Source organism: Chelonoidis abingdonii, chromosome 9 (assembly GCF_003597395.2).
Source record: "Chelonoidis abingdonii isolate Lonesome George chromosome 9, CheloAbing_2.0, whole genome shotgun sequence".
NCBI classification, from domain to species: Eukaryota; Metazoa; Chordata; order Testudines; family Testudinidae; genus Chelonoidis; species Chelonoidis abingdonii.
In genome coordinates, this window is record NC_133777.1 from 86,100,499 (window position 1) to 86,117,091 (window position 16,593).

At 59.1% G+C, this 16,593-nt stretch overlaps 2 protein-coding genes across 2 annotated transcripts in view; one reads left to right on the top strand and one right to left on the bottom strand.

Moving 5' to 3' along the window:
* The window catches only part of SERINC4 (serine incorporator 4), a 24,368-nt gene extending 22,133 nt beyond the window's left edge, over window positions 1–2,235 (top strand). The window contains 2 exon segments of the mRNA XM_032794275.2: window positions 988–1,099; window positions 1,295–2,235. Of these exon segments, the coding sequence (XP_032650166.1) occupies window positions 988–1,099; window positions 1,295–1,511 (329 nt within the window). The 3' untranslated portion in view covers window positions 1,512–2,235.
* Window positions 2,236–14,572: 12,337 nt separating this feature from the next.
* On the bottom strand, window positions 14,573–16,180 carry SERF2 (small EDRK-rich factor 2). The gene is made up of 2 exons (XM_032794182.2): window positions 15,745–16,180; window positions 14,573–14,924 (listed from the first exon to the last, which is right to left on the bottom strand). Exons 1-2 carry the CDS (start codon window positions 15,909–15,911, stop codon window positions 14,861–14,863), a joined length of 231 nt encoding a protein of 76 aa, XP_032650073.1. The 5' UTR covers window positions 15,912–16,180; the 3' UTR covers window positions 14,573–14,860.
* Between the last annotated feature and the right edge of the window lie 413 nt (window positions 16,181–16,593).

Genomic DNA, 16,593 nt, shown 5'->3' on the forward strand with positions numbered 1-16,593 from the left:
CCTGCTTCCGCTGCCAGGCTGCCCCCGTTGGGTCCTGCTGCCAGGCTCCCCCGCCACGTTCCCTCCTGCTCCCGGTGCCGGGCTCCCCCTGCCATGTTCCGTCCTGCTCCCGCTGCCAGGCTCCCCCTGCCACATTCCCGCCTGCTCCCGCTGCCGGGCTCCCCCCGCCACGTTCCGTCCTGCTCCCGCTGCCGGGCTCCCCCTGCCACGTTCCCGCCTGCTCCCGCTGCCGGGCTCCCCCTGCCACGTTCCCGCCTGCTCCCGCTGCCAGGCTGCCCCTGTTGGGTCCTGCTGCCAGGCTCCCCCGCCACGTTCCCTCCTGCTCCTGCTGCCGGGCTCCCCCCCGCCACGTTCCCTCCTGCTCCCGCTGCCGGGCTCCCCCTGCCACATTCCCTCCTGCTTCCGCTGCCAGGCTGCCCCCGTTGGGTCCTGCTGCCAGGCTCCCCCGCCACGTTCCCTCCTGCTCCCGGTGCCGGGCTCCCCCTGCCATGTTCCGTCCTGCTCCCGCTGCCAGGCTCCCCCTGCCACATTCCCGCCTGCTCCCGCTGCCGGGCTCCCCCTGCCACGTTCCCTCCTGCTCCCGCTGCCGGGCTCCCCCTGCCACGTTCCCTCCTGCTCCCGCTGCCAGGCTGCCCTGGTTGGGTCCCACTGCCGGGCTGCTCCTGCCACGTCCCTCCTGCTCCCGCTGCCGGGCTGCTCCTGCCACGTCCCTCGTGCTCCCAGTGCCAGGCTGCCCCCGTTAGGTCCTGCTGCCAGGCTGCCCTGGTTGGGCCCCGGCTGCCAGGCTGCCGCTGCCACATCCCTCCTGCTTCTGCTGCCGGGCTGCCACTGCCATGTCCCTCCTGCTCCTGCTGCCAGTCTGCCCTGGTTGGGTCCCGCTGCCGGGCTGCCCCTGTAACGTCCCTCCTGCTTCTGCTGCCAGGCTGCTCCTGCCATGTTCCCTCCTGCTTCTGCTACCGGTCTGCTCTGGTTGGGTCCCGCTGCCAGGCTGCCCCTGCCACGTCCCTCCCGCTCCCGCTGCCAGGCTGCCCCTGCTGCTGTCTGGGATTCGTGCCTACGGCAGCAGCCACATGCGGCACCACTCCTCCTGTCGCCTCTGGTGCAAGGCTTGCAATTTGGGGGTCAATACCCCCCTGCCCTCCAACTACTAAAAGTGGGCAGGCGTGGCTCTCCTGGCCCCGCTGTTGTGGTGCCCATGGGCCCCCAGAATGTGAAGGGCCAAATATTCTCTCTGCTAGGGTTAATCCACTTTGGGCTCCCCTTGCCTCAGTGTCTCTTCTCTCCTGCTCACCAGCTACGAGAATGCAGTGCTGGAAACTACCTTCACACATGGCAGCTGGTCGACATTCTGGGTGAAGGTGGCCTCGTGCTGGGCCTGCATCCTGCTGTACTTCTGGCTCCTCCTGGGCCCCCTGTGCCGCTCCGACTTGCGCCAGCGGCGGAGGGGCAGCCCGCCCCTGCGCATACTGCGACGCCGGCGCCCACTCCAACGGATCAGCGTCTCCATGTAGCCCCTGCTGCTGGGACTGAACAAGCTGCTGTCTGCTGGGCAAGTGCTGGGCCGGGCAGCTGGCTGAAGAGCTATGGAGATGGAGGGGCCGGGGACAGGGCCCAAGCAGCCAATTCAGGATCAGGGGGGCAGGGCTGCCCTCCCTGCCTGCCATACATGACTCTGGACTGGATCTATGTACTGAAGAGCCAGCAAGCATAGCACCCACCAGCCCTGCTCTGCCCTCTGCCTCTGCCTTGAGGATGACTCACCCCGGCTTCACCCCAACCTCTGCCATTGGGGAGTAGGAAACTGCTGAGAAATCTAAGCAGAATCCCAGATGAGGCCCAGACTTGCTCCCAGACAGGAACTCCCCCAGCGCCAGCGGTCTGGGGACATCGCCCCAGCATGAAGTCCCCCAACCATTGTCAAGGAAGCCTAGGCGGAGAGCTGGCCTTCAGGGACCTCGCACAGGACTGGCTTGTCTCTAGCAGCATCTGCTAGTCAGACCTGCCCCTCTCTGGTCCAGCCGGGGGCTCCTCTGGCAGAACGTCTTTCATGTGCGGCGTGTGAGGCCCAGAGCATGGGACAGTGGCTGGGCTGGGCAATCGCTACACCGCTCACACCTCAGCTGCAGCCCCTGCTCTGTTGGCCTTGAGAGGGCATCTGTAAGGCTCTGCCCCAGCCCACCTGCAGGTGCTGTGGCCTGGCTTCCCCCCTTCTGTGACTGTCCTGCTTCCTGAAGCCACACCAGCCTGCCCTCCAGCCAGGCAGCGCAAGGCAAACGGGACTGTAAATAGCTCCTGGGGCCTGTTTCTACATAAAGCCCTGAGCTGAGCCTGTGTGGCACCGTGTGTGCGCGCCTGCAGGCCCTGGCTCAGGGGCCAGCCCCCCTCTGGCCCCCCAGTGCCCACCCTGCTGCCGTTTGCCTGTGGGACACTAGAACTCAGGCTACAGCCACTGGGGAGGGTGGGCAGGCAGGGCTGGCTGGGCTAACCACAGGGCACAGGGAGTGGGAGCTGGGGGCTGGCAGGGCCCTGTAGTGGGGCTGTGCTGGTGAAGCTCTGTCTTGGGGGAGCAGGTGTCCTTGGCACACTCCTGGTTCAGGCCTCACCTGAGCTGGCCCTTGGTGGGCCTGCGGGGTGCACAGCACTGTGGGGCTCCAGCAGGATCCTGCAGTGCCCAGGGTGCATTGGGAGCTGATCTGCCTCCCTCCTCCAGAGCAGGGATGGGTACTCGCAGTGCCCTGGGCTCACATGTGCTCCTGCCCCACTGCGGGGAGCTGCTCTTGTAGGCTGCTATCACTTGGCTGTCACAACAGCTCCCTGAGGACCCTGCCCCAGAACAATGCAGGGAAGACACCACATGTGGGTCACAGGCTGCCCCTAGCAGCAGCCCATCGCTAGGCCCCAGCCCTGGGCAGCGCTCCAGGCCTCACCAAAGCCCTCGCAGAACTGCTTGATTTTGTTTTGCCTCCCACATGTTCTGTAGTGGGCAGGAGACACAGAGGTGGTGCCCACACACCTTGCTCCACCCCAACGGGGAGCCCTCACTTAATGCCGTTCGGCCCCTTCCTGGATCCTGGGCACTGCGTCAGCTCCCCTCCCATAGCAGCCAGTCGGGAATTGAGGCCGGGGACACTGCCTTGTGTCTCATGCTCAGAGCTGGCAACGGGCTGGTGAACCGTTCCTGGCTCATGGTGCAGGGGTGTTTGCTGGGGGCAGGGGAACAGCCCCATGTACCTGCTATCCAGCTCCATGGGCGTGGTGGGCAGCACTGGGCAGGCAGCCTTGTGGGGAGCAGGGGGCGGCCTGGTCCCAGCTGGTGGCTCTGCAGGGCTCTGCGAAGCCAGAACTCGTAGTCAGTCTCCAGGTTCTGGCGCAGGAAGAGAACTGCTGAGGGAGAGCAAGTGCAGGGGCTTCCCAGACCCTCTCTGACCCCCAGGCAAAGGCGCCAGTGTGTGTGTGGGGCTATTCATGCTCCAGCACAGCCTGCTCTAGAAAGTCCCTTAAGCGTGCCTGAGACAGGGCCCCGGAGAAAAGGCACAGTACTGGGGGAGGGGTGGACGGGCAAGGTGCCAGGGCTGGGGCTGGCCCTGGAGGGGGAGGAGGCAGGGTGCTGGGGAAGGGCTCAGTGTTGGAGGAGGGTGATAACTTGTGTGGTTAAATGCCTGATCACACTTTGGTCCATCATGAAATACACTTAAGAGCTCAAATAACCAGTGTCAGTCAGATTGACGGCCCTAGACCCATAGCAGCTAATATGGGGAAGAGGTTCTGTGCCATCCCAGTCTCCAGGAAGCCAGCATGGGCAGTGATCTTACATTCTCCTTAGCAGAAGGTGAGCTCTGCGCACCTCCCGGAAGCTGCCAGCGCGTCCCTGTGGCCCCTAGGAGCAGAGGCAGCCAGGGAGGCTCCAAGCGCTGGCTCTGCAGCTCCCATTGGCCGATGCGCCTCCACCTAGGGGCTAGACATGCTGGCCGCTTCCGGGAGCAGTGTGGAGCCAGGGCGGGTAGGGAGACTGCCTTACCCCACTGTGCCGCCAACTGAGAGTCACCCGAGGTAAGTGCTGCCCAGCTGGAGCCTGCATCCTGAACCCCCTGCCCCAGGTCAGAACCCCCTCCTGTACCCAAACTCCCTCCTGGAGCCCACACCCAGCCCTGAGCCCGCCCTTGCCCCCCAAGCCCATCATCCCAGGCCCCACCCCAGAGCCCTCACCCCCCCACACACTCCAAACCCCTTGGCCCCAGCCCAGAGTCCACTTTCGCACCCTGAACCCCTCGTTTCTGGTCCCACGCTGGACCCTTCACTGCCTCCTGCACCCCTGCCCGTGAAAGTGTGAGGGGGCAAGTGATGGGGGGCAGAAGGGGGGATGGGGGCAGGGCAAGGGTGTTTCAGTTTTGTGCCATTAGAAAGTTGGTAACCGTAGCCTGGAGGCTTGGCTGGGTGGGTGGGGACCCTACTAGCCCTCGGCCTGGCTGGAGCTCAGCATGGGCACGGAGCTCCTGGGGCCTGGGGTCAGGCATGGCTCTGGGGTGGACTCCAGGGGGACCTGTGGCCAGGGCTGGGGGCGTGGAGAGCAGGGGGTGGGGTGGGACAGGGCAGGGATCCTGAAGGTGGCTCCGTCCCAGCTGGCAGGTGCTTTCCTGGTCCCGCTCCAGGTGATGCGCCATCCCCCGCTTTGCGGCTCCTTGGCCTGGCTGGACACAGGCAGCAACGGGTCCCCCAGCTGGGAGGCAGAGGCAGCACTGGAGCCTGGCACAGGAAAGTGCCAGCAGGGACAGCCAGGTGAGCAGCTGAGCAGGGGGCCCAGCAGGTACCAGCTGCCACCGGGCAGGGGCAGCCCCTGGGTGCTGTTGGGGGGTGTGTGCTGATGGAGCCCAGGGGGGCAGTCCCTGGGTGCTGTTGGGGGGGGCTGATGGAGCCTGGGGGGGCAGCCCCTGGGTGCTCTTGTGGGGGATGGACCCCAAGGGGGCAGCCCCTGGCTGCTGTTGGGGGGAAAAGACCCCTCCAGCTCACACAGGGGAGAGACGGGTGCATGGGCTTCCCTCTGCAGAACCTGGCCTGCAGGCTGTGGACAGGATCCCCAGGAGCTGCCCCCGTCAGCTTGGCAGAGGAGGGGTGTTTCAGGACCTAGCAAGTGCCCCCTCCTGGCCACCGGTGAGGATTCCTGTGAGGGGAAACCCAGCCTCTCTGCTCTGGCTCCTGGGAATGGTTAAAGCTTGTCCCAATCTCGGGCTCCCTAGGCACCCTCTATGCACAGTGCGAGGGTGGGCGCAGTGCTGACCCTTCACACCCGAACACCACCCCCTCAGCCTCACCCTCCCATTGTGCAGCCGAACATCACATCCAGCCCAATAAACCATCCTCCCCACACTGCCCTTCCCTTGGCAGATCACCTGTCGGCGGCAGGCAGGTCCTCAGCCCCCATGCTCACCCGGCCCCTGCCTCCTTCATCTTCCTGGTGCAGAATGGCTCCCCCCCAGCTCCTTTACAGAGGCCTGTTGGGGTCCCCTGCTTTGTTCTCCTCCAAGTAACTTTCCCCTGCTCTCAGCCCCGCTCCCTTCAGGAGGATGAGTCTTCTCCCAGCTAAGGGATGTGAGGGGGCACTCCCCATTGTCAGGCCTGGCGGAGCCATGACACCCCCCTGCTGACTTGGGCAGCTGCACATGTAGAGGATTCCCTGACACAGTAACTGACCAGTGTCATCACATCCTCCACAGTCCGGGACTGGAATGGTCCGAGCCCCAGCCCATCACGGGGGAGACGGCATCTGCAGTTGCTGGTGGATCTGCTGTGGAAGGGTGTTAGTGTGTGTGGGAGGGGGGATCCGGTTGCCTGGGCCAGAGATGGTCGCAGTGCCGGGGGCTGGCCAGTGCACCATATCCCCTGGGTGAGGAAATGGGGAATGGCCAGTGTACACCACCTGGGAGAAAGGCCTGGGGGGGACCATTTCCTTGTGCACCCCGGCTGGAGATGGGGAAGTGGGTGCCCTCGGCGGTGGTGCCCAGTCTGCAGCAGTAATACCCTCCTGGCACTCAGGTTCCGCAGCATCGCCAAGTCCTATTTCCGCCAGGCCCATGGCGTGCTGCTCGTGTGCAACGTCGCCTCTGAGAGCAGCTTCCTCCATGGCCACCGGTGGATTGGTGAGATCCAGGTACTGGCCAGGGAGCAGGCAAGGCCATGTTCCCAGCGGGATGCCCGGAGCTGCTCACTTGGAGGCTGTGCTGCGCTGCACTCAGCTGGTTCAGGTAGAGCTTCAGTGAAATAGTGAAGCAGGCTGACTCTTACCTGCCCATCCCTAGCCGTCAGGGTGGTTCCCCCTGCAGAGCTTTGAGGCAGGCCTCTCTACTCTGCCCTAGGAGGGGTGTCTCATGCCAGGCCTGGCACATGAGGATCTGGGCACTCCTGGGAACCAAGCCTTGGAAAAGGCTTAATGTAGTCAGAAAGTCACCTGAGGCAGCAGGCAGTGGGGGTCTGCACCCCAAGGACCAACCAGCCCCTTGGAGAATGGGCCAGCAGCATGGAAACCTGGGAGCTCGTGGCAGGAGTCTTGGCCGGTGCTGCCTGTGCTGTGGGATTCCTGCCACTCCGTTCCCAGGCTCTGTGGGGTGCTTGGGCCGTGAAGTCTTTACCTCTGGTTACATGGCCAATGACCCAACGGAGCAACACAAGCAGGTATCCAGGCAGTGTCCCTGGCAGGGGTGGGGCTGGAGTGGCTCCAGTCTCCCTGCTGGAATGTGTCTGGGGATGAGCTTGGGGGCGGCAAAGGTGGAGCCCCTGATGCTCATGTCCCCTCTCAGCAGGCCACAGAGGGGCCTGTTTCGCTCATGCTGATCGGGAACAAGATCGACCTGTGATCGGAGCTGCCAGAGGCAGCGGGAGTCCACACAGCGCAGGGTGAGAAGCTGGCCATGGTGAGTGAGTGCCCCTGCTGCTGCACTCATGGCCACTGACTCAGAGGGCACCAGGAAGGGGTGGGTGGGGCCTTGGGCAGAGGTGCCCCGTACACAGTTCAAGTAGATGTAGACGTGTATTCTACTGAGCTGTGTGCGCGGAGACTTGTTTGCCTAGCAGGAGCCTTACAGCTGGGTACCCGCCCTCAGTTCCTTCTCATTGCCCCTGCTGTGTGTGTTACCATCTCCCAGTGACTCCACACTGGTAGACATTCTACCGCCTGCCGTCCCTGGGGGAGTGCCCTCCTCAAGCCGGCAAGAGCCCTGTGCAGTACCCTGGACCCAGTAACGCTAAGTGCATGGAAAAGCGCTGCTTCGTTCCCAGGCTGAGATCTGCAGGTTCTATTCCCACCCTGCCCCAAACTCTCTGGTCGTTATGGCGATAAACAACAGGGCCCAGCAGGGTAAGTTCAAGTCAATCCCTAATGGCAGAGGCTCTAAGTGGCTGGATCTTCTGGGCAGGAAGATCTGTAATTCATCTGCCCTACAGATAAGCTTTGCTAGCTATATATGATTTCCTCAATTCAGCCATGTCTAAATTGGAGGGGCAGTTACCCGAGGCCTAGTGGGGAGTTCTGGGCATTTGTTGTGGAAGTCTGTTTGGTGGCCAGAGTGTCCCTGCAGTCCACCCTCAACACTGAGGACACCCCAGCCAAGGTGGTGGCCTTGGTGCTAACTATGAGAAGGGCTTCTTAGTTGCAAAACTTTGGGATGACTTTGGATATCCAGCAAGCCACTGAGGCCTTCTCTTCTGACAGCGAGTCTTGTTCTCGGACAAGGCTGATGACACTCCGCACCCCTCTAAGGATTCCAGGGCTACCGTGAGGTTCCTGGGAGTGTACACACTGTCCACGCAAAGAGGGACGCTGCTGTGGGGTACAGCAGTGTAACCGGGCAAACTCACCCCCGCGGCGCCTCCTGCTGGTTGCTTTAGGAAATTTGCTCAAATACGCAGCTCGGAGCGCCCTCTGCAGGCCGGTGATCCGCCTTCTGGCCCCATGTCCCTCCCTGGACCCCGGTACCCCTTTTACGTGGGGTGCTGCCCCCCTGGCAGTAACCCCTTTTCCTTCAGGGTTTCCCCTCTGCTATCCCCACTTTGCGTCAGTGTCTTGGCAACTGCCCAGTCATTAGCTATCCCCACGCCCTGGGGCAGACTGCAGTGTTAGCCTCTCATCATTGGCAAAGGGGGTTTGGGCCTGCTGCCTTGGCCTACCCCTGGGTTGCACCCTGCAACCCCAGTACCTCTTGGCCCTAATTCTAGGCTACAGCCTGGGGCTCTCCAGGCAGGAGCTCCCTGGCTCCTCTGCCTTTCCCCAGCACTGCTTTACCCTAGGTACCTGTCTGGTCCCTTGCAGCAGCCAGGCCCTTCTCCCTCTGAACACAGAGAGAGACTCTTGGGCTCCTGGCTTCTCTGCCCTTTTATAAGGGCCTGTGGCTCAGTTTGGGGTGTGGCCCCAGCTGCTGCCACTTCCTCCAATCAGCCCATCTAAACAGGCTGCTTGCCCCAGCCCCAGCTCCTTCCCTGGGCTGTTTTAACCCCTTCAGGGCCGGAGCAGAGATCCACTCTGCTACAAGCAGCAATGCTCGCCTGCAGCACTCCTTTGCACAGCCTTTCCCCCCGAAGCGGTGGCCTGCCCTAGAAAGAGAGAGATTCCACAAGAGGAAGAAGTCGGGCCCAGGCTTTGGACAGTCCACGCATCATCTCTTGGAACCCACTAAGAACCCCCTTTGACTCCTTACTCCAGTGCAGTGGGCAGGTGTTACTCCACCCACAGGCATAGTTTGATTTCTACGTTTGGGCAGGGCATCACCTCCCGCCCGACTCACCTCAGCAGGCCACCTGCCTTTCTTCCAGGTAGGGTAGTACACTGGCCGCTCCCCATTTCCTCACCCAGGGGGTACGTTGCAGTGGCCAGCCCCTGGCTCCTCCCCCCCCCTACTCTGCTAGGGGCTGTGTGTGGGCAGGGGGCAGCTCAGGGTGCAGGCAGGGGCTGTATGCCAGGAGGGCCCCTCCCCGGTCGCTGCTCCCGGGCACCTCTTACTGGCTGCGTGAGCAGTCAAAGGGGTCTGGAAGCTGAGGAGCAGTCGCAGCCCTGGGCACCAGCAGCAGGAGATGGGGGAGCACCATGGTTGCCTGCTCCATGGGACCAGCCAGAGCATCCGCCTCCTGGCACTGCCCAGCTCGTTTCCCACCTCTGACCGCGCCAAGGCGGGTGGGGGGGGGGAGAGACACATTCTTGACCTTTGTGTCCTCAACAAATTCATTAGCTACATGAGTCACTCTACTGGCTGTCCTCCCTGTGCTGTCTCACAACTCTTTCGCTGCTCTGGATGTTCAGGATGCTTACTTTCAGGTGGCCGTTCTGCCAAGCTACAGGAAATTTCATCATTTTGTGGTAGGAGAACCCCACTTTCAGTATACTGTTCTCCTGTTCAGCCTCTCTTCTGCCCCCTGAGTCGTCACCAAATGTATGGCGATGGTCATGGCATATCTCAGAAGGAAAGGAATCCACATCTTCCCATAGCCCAATGACTGGTTCCTGAAGGCAACTCCAGAGAGGAGGTTCTCACCCATGTCAACACCACATTGCATTTGCTCGAGATTCTGGGAGTCATTTTAAATGCTGCAAAGTCAGCCTGGGCTCCCACTCAAACTATTGAGTTCACTGGGCCCTGTTAGATTCCACAAGGCCAAGAGTGTGCCTGTTGACCAACTGCTTCCAGGTAATTCAACAGCTCTGCTTCTGTTGGCAATCTCCACCCTCCGTGACACTCCGGGTGCGTCTGAACCTGCTGGGCCATATGACTGCGTGTACGCATCTGGTACAGTTCACCACACTGCACCTTTGCCCTCTTCAGGAGCACATTCCAGGTTACTCTGCCAAAAAGCAATCAACTTGTGGCAATTCTGCACCGAAGAAAACATCACTCTAGTGGCAGTCCACTTGCAGGTGAAAAATCATCTCATGGACCAACTAGGCAGGGTTTTCTCCCTGAGCCATGAGCAGTCCCTGAACGTAAATGTCCTCCAAGTCATCTTTGCAAAGTGGGGCATCCCTACAATTGACCTGTTTGTGACAAGGGAAAACAAATTGTCACCTGTTCTGCTCCCTGTGGGGGCCTCACTCCGGGATCCCTCACCAATGCTTTCCACTGCAACTGGCCTTTGGCTCTTCTGCGTGCCTTTCCCCCTACTCCAGTCATTCCTCACTTCATCCACAAGCTCTAGGTGGATCAGGCCACGCTCATCCTCATTGCTCTTGTAAGCAGAGTCAGGATGAGCTCTACCCTGACATCTGACAGTGAATTATGGGGAGCGTGGAAAGGAATTTCAGGTATTTGCATTTGCACACCCACCCTGCTTAGCATAGCCCATGGCAGCCTGGGATGATTACTTTGACAGCTGTGGATCCCCAATTTCTTTGTTATTGGGGCAGGAGGAATAAAGTGTTGTCACCCTGATTATGTGAATGAGGAACTATGAGACTGCTTTATGACAGAGAGTTTCACTATCAATTAAATAGCACTCGCTAGACAAGGGACATGGGTGCCAAAACCTAGTGAACTGAGAGAGGTTGGGGATAGTTATGTGTATCTGATAGTAGGGGCTGCTTTTGAGGGTCTGGCATACCAATTGTACCTCCTTCTCTCTTTTCCTCCCCACACTGTTGAATAGTAGAGCTAATTTTTTTTCTATTAGGAATCTAGCTAGAGGCTGCTGAGCTGAATTCACTTTGGACCAATAGTGCACCAGCACACAATTACAAGCTGAAATCACTAAGAGCTGAGATTATTGAGTGCTGTGTGAACTAGTGGGGAGCTTGAAGATATATTACTAAGTGGCTGGCAGGGCAGTTTGCAGGATGGTTGGAGTGGCCTAGTGGAGCTGAGCTGTTTGTGGGGACAGCTGGTGGAGCGGAGCATCTGGTGGAGTGGAGCAGTGTGTGGGATGGTTGGAGCAGCCCATGGAACAGTGAGTGGAGCTAGGGGATGGCTGGAGGAGCGGAGCCGAGCTGTTCGTGGTGAAGGCTGCAGCAGATCTCCTTGGAGAATAGGGGCAGTCAGCCTCGGCCCACATAAGCTGCCCCTTTCCACCCTGTGTGCCCCCCCCCCCATTTCCACCCAGGCTGGGGGGGAGGTGGAGTTTTTTGCTCATGGTTTGTGTTTATAATCCTGTTTGTGGTGTTTCTCCAACGTAATGCCGCAGTTTCCTTCCTTTATTAAAAGGATTTTGCTACACTCAGACTCCGTGCTTGCGAGTGGGGAAGTACTGCCTCCTAGAGGCGCCGGGGGGAATGGTATGTAATTGTCCCAGGTCACTGGGTGGGGGCTCGAGCCAGTTTTGCATTGTGTTATTGAAACGGAACCCCTGGATACTGAATGCGGCCCTTGTTGCTGCCAACTCAGGGGGGCAGAAGGGTTACACTCCAGCTTGGCTGAAACAGTGCTGGTTCCCAGACTTCCTTGCTCTGTCAGTCCAGTCTCCCATACCCCTTCCTCTCCATCCCAACCTGCTCACTCAGAACCATGGCCAAAACCTCCATCCTGCGATTAGTTCCCTGCACCTGACAGAATGGCTGCTACATGGCAAAAGGAAGAGGAAGAGCAGTGCTCAGCAGCTGTCCGACCAGGCCTACCCAACAGCACTGGAACGGTCTACTTAGCAAAGTGGAAGAGGTTCTCGGGGTGGTCTTTGGAGTGCAGGACCCAAGCAACAGGGGCTTCCATCCAGGACATCTTGGAGTCCCTGCTACATCTTCAAATATGGAGCCTTACGCTTAGTTCCTTGAGAGTGCACTTGGCAGCAATATCAGCATTTCATCCCCCTATTCAAGGGAAGTCAGTTTTTTCCAATGCCATGGTGAAGAGATTTCTGAAAGGGCTTCTCCACTTACATCCTCTGGTTTGAGAGTTGGGCCCCCCTTTCACACCCCTTGCTTCCTGTCTCAGAAAACCCCATTCCCAATCCATCCCATCTGCAAGGATGCATGAGTTGCAGGCCCTGATGGCTGAGCCACCTTACACTTTATTCTCCAAGGACACGCACAGTAATGTGACCACACCCAAAGTTTTTATCCAAGGGTGGGTCTCTCTTTTATCCTATATCAAGACTGCATATGAAATAGCTTTGGCTGCGCCTCCTCAGCTGATACGCGCTCACTCCTTGAGGGCGCTATAGCATTCCTCAGTGACTGTTCGATACTGGATATTTGCAGGTGATCCACACATACGTTTACAGACCATTATGCTATTACCGCATCTTCCAGAGCAGACACCAGCCTCAGATATCCATTGCAATAGACTCCAAGCCCCACCTCCAGATTGGTATACTGCTTGTGAGTCACCGAGGTGGAATATGTGTCTGCATCTACTAAAAGAAGAAACAGTTACTTACTGTAATTGGTTCTTCATGATGGGATGCAGCTGTGTATTTCACGACCCACCCTCTACTCCCTCTGCATCGGAGTCTCCTCTCATGGGCTTTTGGTGGGAAGGAACTAAGGCTGCTGCCTCCTGTAGCCAATGGAGAGGCCACAGCCACAAGCACTACCCCTCTACCAGTACTGCTAGGCAAAAGGCTCTGGCTTGCTGGGTGTGCACACACCTAAGTGGAATTTCCATCTGCAGCACATCTCAAAGAACTACAGTTACAGTAAGTAACCATTTCTTTCCTGTATTCTCAGGCATACGACTCACTGTTCTGCGAGACCAGTGCCAAGGATGGCACCAATGTGGTGGAGGCTGTGCTGCACCTGGCCAGGTGAGAGCCCAGCACTAGGAGTGGGTGCAGCCCCTTCCCTTGGCCTTCACCGTGGGAGACCGTTGGCTGAAGAAGAGTACCTTGCTCGCCACTCAAAAGCCCTCTCCACCCAGAGGCCCAGCCACCCTCAGCCCAGGGGGAAGAGAGAAGTGTGTGCACTATCCCCCTCCCTAAGGGGGAAATGTCCTTTGCCCCTGCTGGGAGGTGCTTGGGAGATGAGGGTTTGTTCACAGGGGCCCTCTTCCAGCCGGGAGGAGGCTGCCTGCTGGTAACATCTGTGCCTATTGGCTCCACAGGGAGGTGAAGAAGACTGTGGAGCCAAGTGAAGATGCTAGCAGACCCTTAACTGACCTGAGTGCCCCTGCCAGGCAGGCACCTCACTTGAGCTGCTGTAGGACCTAGTGCAGAAGAGGAGGATTGAGCCTGTGGCTCCTTCAACCAAGGGGGGCAGACGGGGCCCTGCTGTTGCTTGGGCAAGGCTCCCCATGGAGTGGGGCTGGTCTGCAAGCTGAGATCACCCTGGGCCAGAAAATAGGTGCATCAGCTCAAACGCCCACTCCTGCGGAGGGGTTGGTACTTGCCCTGCTTGAGAGCCTGGGTGTGCAAGGTGTGACTTGTTGCTGCCTGAAGCAGCTCTGGGAACTGTATTCTGAGTTTAATGCAGATGTCACTGTTGCCATGTCAGTCCCAGGATATTAAAGACAAAGGGGGGAAATAATCTCTCTTCTTGGACCAACTTCTGGGGGTAAGAGTAACAAGCTTTGGAGCTCCACAGGGACGAGAGGAAGAGCTTGCAAAGCTCAGAAGCTTGGCCCTTACTCCCAGAAGTTAGTTCTTATCGGACCACTCCCTCCCCCAGTTTGGCTCTGAGATCCTGAGCGGAAGTGGGACATCACTTTGCTGCCCCAGGCAGACCCATCTCCATGTTTAACCCTTTGCTGGCTGCAGGGCTCTGGTTGGGTTGCTTTGGTATCTTAGCAGCTACTTTGCCTTACAGCATGGGAGAGGAGAGAAATGGGCATCAGGCTTGTTCTGGCCTCTCCTGGGACCTAGGCTCTTTAACAATACATTATTTTTGTCATCTCTCTCTGGCTGTGTGGAGACTGTTCTCTCCCCTGTAAGTGATGGGGGGCTCTCACCTCAGCTCACCTGCCCATAGGCCTCCTATCTCCTTCCTGGGCCTACACCTGGCCCCCTGCCTTTGAGTGCTTGGGGCAGTAGGACCTCAACTGTTGCTTCCTTGCTTATGCATGATCTGGGATGTAGTGCCACCTCCTCCATGAGCACCTGGCACCAGCCAGCTGGCTCCACCCCAGAGGGCTAGGATCAGCCTGGCCTACAGCTCGAGGTGAGGGTCCATGCCCAGGGAAGCACCCAGCAAGGGGAGAGGTGGTCTGAGCCTGCTACCTCTCAGGCACATCCCCCACCCCCCCAAAAAAACAAAACAAAACAACCACCCAAGCCTGCTCTGCATCCTCTCCCCTGGCTCCACCACTGCCTCCCCCATTTCTCTGGGCTGGGACCCAGCTTTGACCACTGGGTGCCAAAGAAACAGCCTCACTGCCTGTTTACAGTTCTGGGGGAAGGGGAGGAGAGAATGGGGTCAACCTCTGGCACTGCCAGTGCATTGGCCTTTAAGGATTTAGCCTGTGGCTTCCCCTGCCCTTCCTGTGAGAGATTCCCTTAAGCCCTGCCTTGGTGCTAGCTAGGTCCAGGGCCATGCTTTCAGCTTGAGAGGGCTCGGGCCCTTCCAGGCTCCGCTGTATGAGGCAAGCAGCTCCCTACTCGGGAGCAGGGAGGGAATGGCACTTCAAGGAGGAGGCTCTGCGGGGCCACGAACACCAACAAATAATCCAACACCCCTGAGGAATCCAAAAGCTACTTTAATACATGGAAGTGGGTCCGATGTGAATAAGGGGGAGGGGCTCCTGCAGCTGCTTGGCTACGCAGCGCCAGGCCACCCCTCTGGGCCAACACTGGCTGCACATTGTAGAGAGCGGGGAGGCGCAGACAATCCTGGCGGGCTACACGCTTTGCATTCTACCAGCAAGAGGGCCAGAAGGCTGTGATGGGCTGGAGAGGAGAGCAGGGCAAGCACAAAGGTGAAGGGCAGGGATGCTGCCTCACTTCTGGGCCAGACCAAGTTCTCCACATGTTATTTTGGTTGTTCCTTCTTCTCAGTGGCCTTTTTCTGCTTCTGCTGCATTATTTCAGAGTCTCTAGTGGGAGAAAAGGAGCCTGTTAGCTGGTGGGCCAGGAGAGTGTAGCTGTGTCTGCTGGGGGCAGGGAAAGCATCTCAGGTTTTCTGGTAGCATAAAGCAGTAGGCAGAGGATTTCAGCACAAGGGAACTACTGGCCAGAGCAGGAGTGGCAGATCCAGGGCCCCCAAACTTCAGATTCAGGAGAACTGAATTTGGAAACCTTGGGTGGGTGGAGGGGGCAGGACACAACTAGTTGAGCGAGGTGGGGATACAACAGGATCTTCTCAAAGCAGTAAGAAGAAACGGGGGCCCACAGGTAGGGGGTACATGCTGCTGGAGGACAGGGAGAGCAAGTTACTGAGCATGCCTGAGAAATCTGACTGATGAAAGAGACAGCATCCCCGAGTGCAGCAGGGAGGGGAAACAGGACATTCATTCATTGTTATTTCAGAGAAAGCCGAATGGCAGGATGTTCTGCCCGGGGCCCAGCTCTAGATACACTGCAGGTAAGAATGCTGGGCTGTGACCCCCATGCTATCCCTGGGTCCCAGCAAAGGATGGTACTTCTATGGCTACACCATGGACTGATACAGCATGCAGGGGCCCAGGGCCCTTTGAGCATGAACCTCCCTCTTAGAAGGGAGCCAAGACCCCACTTCCTAGGAGCCCTCCAGAAGAAGCTCTGGCAGGTGGAGTTGCTGCAGGGAACACGGGGCTGCAGCCCCAGTCAGGAACCTAGGGCCTGGTTCAGTCAGACGCTGTGTTCCAGAGTCACAAGCCAGGAGGCAGAGAGAACAAAGCCAGCCTCTTGGCTCTTCCTCTCATCATGGATAGTTACCTCTGCTTCCGGGCAGCAGCCGACAGGCCGTCATCACGCCGCTTCCCCTTGCCAGAGTCAGTCTGCTTCTTCATGTTCTTCTGACGGGCCAGTTCACGCTGGTTACCGCCTGCAACGACACCAGCAGAAGACTGACTCGTTGCACCCTGGACGACATAAGGCCCCATGACCCAGCCCCATCAGACACCAGTTGCCCTCCTGTCTGAGGTACTTCTGGAAGCAAGGAGCACGAGCCTGGGATGAGACGTTACTGGGAGGTCCCCCGGTGCCAGCGCTCAGGCTGGATAATGGCACACCTGTCAGTTCAGAGAATGGTCACTTGACCACCTGTCTTTAAGAACAAACATGTCAGTATCCAAGGGGCAGCAGCACGGCACTCTAAGTGGGTGGTCCCCATGGAGCCCCAGGGAAGGGCTGTTCAGGGTTAAGGAGCCTGAGTCAGGGGGTGGCTGGGTGTGTACCCTGAAGAGCCCAGTTCATTCAACAGCTGAGGCAGCAGCCGCTGGAGCAGGGGTGCTGAGAACAGTAACTTGTGCCGGTGCACGAAGTGCTCCACCTAGAAGCCCTGCCGTGCTCTGGCACTGGCGTTGCCAGCCCACTAGCAGAGGGAGCTGGTGCTGCTTCCAACGGGCTGGGATGCAAAACCCAGGCTCTTGAAGCAACCTTCAGCCAGCACTGAGAGACCAACCCCTTGGACCCCCTAGGCCACAGCCTCCGGCTCTCCCAAGTGGGGCTGCCTACTCCCAACCCCCCCTGCTCCCCACATAACCCTCTGGGCTCCCCTGTTCCCCAGAAAGCTCCTCCTCACAGACAGCCCTGGACAGCCCAGCCCCACAACCCCTGCTCTCC

Bases quoted from the DNA above. Each gene is read 5' to 3' on its own strand.
- SERF2 (XM_032794182.2), bottom strand. From the start codon at position 15,911: ATGGGGCCTTATGTCGTCCAGGGTGCAACGAGTCAGTCTTCTGCTGGT. The intron at 14,925-15,744 runs GTAACTATCCAT...TTCTCCCACTAG, and splicing joins GCTGCTGCCCGGAAGCAGAG to AGACTCTGAAATAATGCAGC.